General features: G+C 52.4%; 1 protein-coding gene across 1 annotated transcript in view; it reads right to left on the reverse strand.

The window, feature by feature from the left end:
• Positions 1-1147: 1147 nt before the first annotated feature.
• Positions 1148-2130, reverse strand: part of LOC104622764 (protein mab-21-like 2) — a 1308-nt gene continuing 325 nt past the window's right edge. The window contains exons 2-3 of the mRNA XM_010289642.1: positions 1691-2130; positions 1148-1520 (exon numbers count right to left, since the gene is read on the reverse strand). The exon at positions 1691-2130 is cut by the window's right edge and continues 30 nt beyond it. Of these exons, the coding sequence (XP_010287944.1) occupies positions 1159-1520; positions 1691-2130 (802 nt within the window). The 3' untranslated portion in view covers positions 1148-1158. The remainder of the gene's footprint in view (positions 1521-1690) is intronic.

The following is a 2130-nucleotide window of genomic DNA, read 5'->3' on the forward strand; positions in this document are numbered from 1 at the left end:
CGGGTTACGCTGTGGTGCGGTTTTATGCTGTACTTAAAAATCCGGGAAAACAAATGTTTGTTTAAAAAAAATATCGACCGGTTTGCTCTAAAGTGCATTAATTATTCAGGGTAGATCTATACTTCCTTCGTGTTAAAGTCAAATGGATAGCGAGTTCGCTCCGGGAAGTGAAAGCAAATAGCGATGAATGTTTAAAAAAACATACAAGCACTTGAGATTTACTAGGGAAGGAAAGAAAGAAAGAAAGACAGAAAACTGTAAGGAAGAAAATAAAAGGTGACGACCGTAGGGTAGGAATCGGCATGCTCTAGTTCTGTCTGAATTCTGGCGAACTGCTGTGCGATGCTCCATATATTCCCAAGATTTAGCGGGGAAGCTTAAAGTTATGGAAATACAGCAGATGTTGTCATACGCTGAACTGCGGAATGTATAAGGTTTTTTTTCTTAAATGCACTATTTGTATAGAAACTAGATGGAAGTTTAGAAAACATCAGTTAATATGCCCAGCTAAGGCTTCGGCTAGGTGTCGCGTTTAGACTATCTTTTTCCATCTCGTTTTTCCGTTTCTTTCAAAAATTTTACTTCCGAGGTTCAGAAGGAATCTACTTGCCTGAACTTAAGATGAATTCACGAAAAAAAAAAAAAAGTCAGCGTAAAGTTAAAGTAATATTTTTATTACTATTTGCAACAAGTCAGTTGTGGGGCACATAATCTGACCTTGGCACCGAAATACATTTAACATCAGTAAAACTTTTTTAAAGGGAGATTTGTACATATAGTTAAATAATTTTTCACTTGGTGACAACATTCAGGCAAACAAGAGAGAATAAGAAAAGGACTATACATGGATTGGAAAATGTACCTTTCGGGTTTCGCTTTGAAGTTGCAAAAGTCCGATTGCTTCTTTTTGTGACTTTTTAAAAATTCACAGTGGAAGGCAGGAGGAGAGGCTCTTCCCTTCTTCCGTGCAAGGCGGCGAGAGTTTGCGCCGGGAAAACCGTCTGCAAGTGTTTTAAGGGCCGAGCTGCAGGTGGGTGGGGGGTGGCGGGGCCGCGTTTCTTTCGCCGCCTCTTTCCGTCGTCGTTTGCGTTAAATAAAAAGTTTTTAGGCGCTGTCGTTGTTTACGGAGGGCAACTTTTGTGCGCGGGGGTGCTAACCCTATAGCTTGTCGAGGCTTTTGGGATTGGTGAGGATTTCTCTGGCTAGCCTCCAGGTCTGTTTGGCAGCGCTTTCCAGGGCCGAGTGGGGTTTGCCCTGAAAGAGGTCTAGGTTGGGCAGGAAGTAGTGAGGGCAGCGCCGGCACTGCAGGCAGGAGATGAGCTGCAGGAGGATGCCGTTCAGCCGGTCGCCCAGGCACGCCTCGTCCCAGTCGGTCTCCCGCGGGTGCTTCTCGCACTCGTACAGCAGCAGCGTCTTCATGTGGTAGTTGTTGAGGGGCTGCCCGGGCAGCTCCAGGTGCCGGTCGCGCAGCGTCTTCAGCACCGAGAGGCACTTGTTCCGGCAGCCGCCCAGGAGATGAGCTGCAGGAGGATGCCGTTCAGCCGGTCGCCCAGGCACGCCTCGTCCCAGTCGGTCTCCCGCGGGTGCTTCTCGCACTCGTACAGCAGCAGCGTCTTCATGTGGTAGTTGTTGAGGGGCTGCCCGGGCAGCTCCAGGTGCCGGTCGCGCAGCGTCTTCAGCACCGAGAGGCACTTGTTCCGGCAGCCGCCCATCCGCAGGCGGGTACCCGCCCGTCCCGTCAGCGAGTAGCACTCCTTGGAGAGCAGGTTGAAGCCCTCCGCCTTCACCTCCGCCACCCGGTTGGGGCCGGGCCAGGGGATGTGGGGCATGGGCCACTGCGCCGCGCTGCGGGGCCAGATCCCCGTGCACTTGAAGGCGGGCGTGATCTGCACCACGTACCGCTCCCGGATGCGGAGCTTCACCTCGCTGGTGTCCGCGATCATCTTCACCACGTCCCGGTAGCTGCACTTGTCCACGGCCTGGGCCACCAGCGTCTGGAAACGGGAGCGGATCTTGCGGGCGGACAGGTAGCCCGAGGCGGTGATGAACTCCACCCAGAGGGACATGCTGCGCTTGCGGCCGTCGCTCAGCTTGAGCACGGCGCAGCCCGGCAGGGAGCCGTCGTCCACG

Source organism: Phaethon lepturus, unplaced genomic scaffold (genome assembly GCF_000687285.1).
Source record: "Phaethon lepturus isolate BGI_N335 unplaced genomic scaffold, ASM68728v1 scaffold32576, whole genome shotgun sequence".
Lineage (NCBI taxonomy): Eukaryota > Metazoa > Chordata > Aves > Phaethontiformes > Phaethontidae > Phaethon > Phaethon lepturus.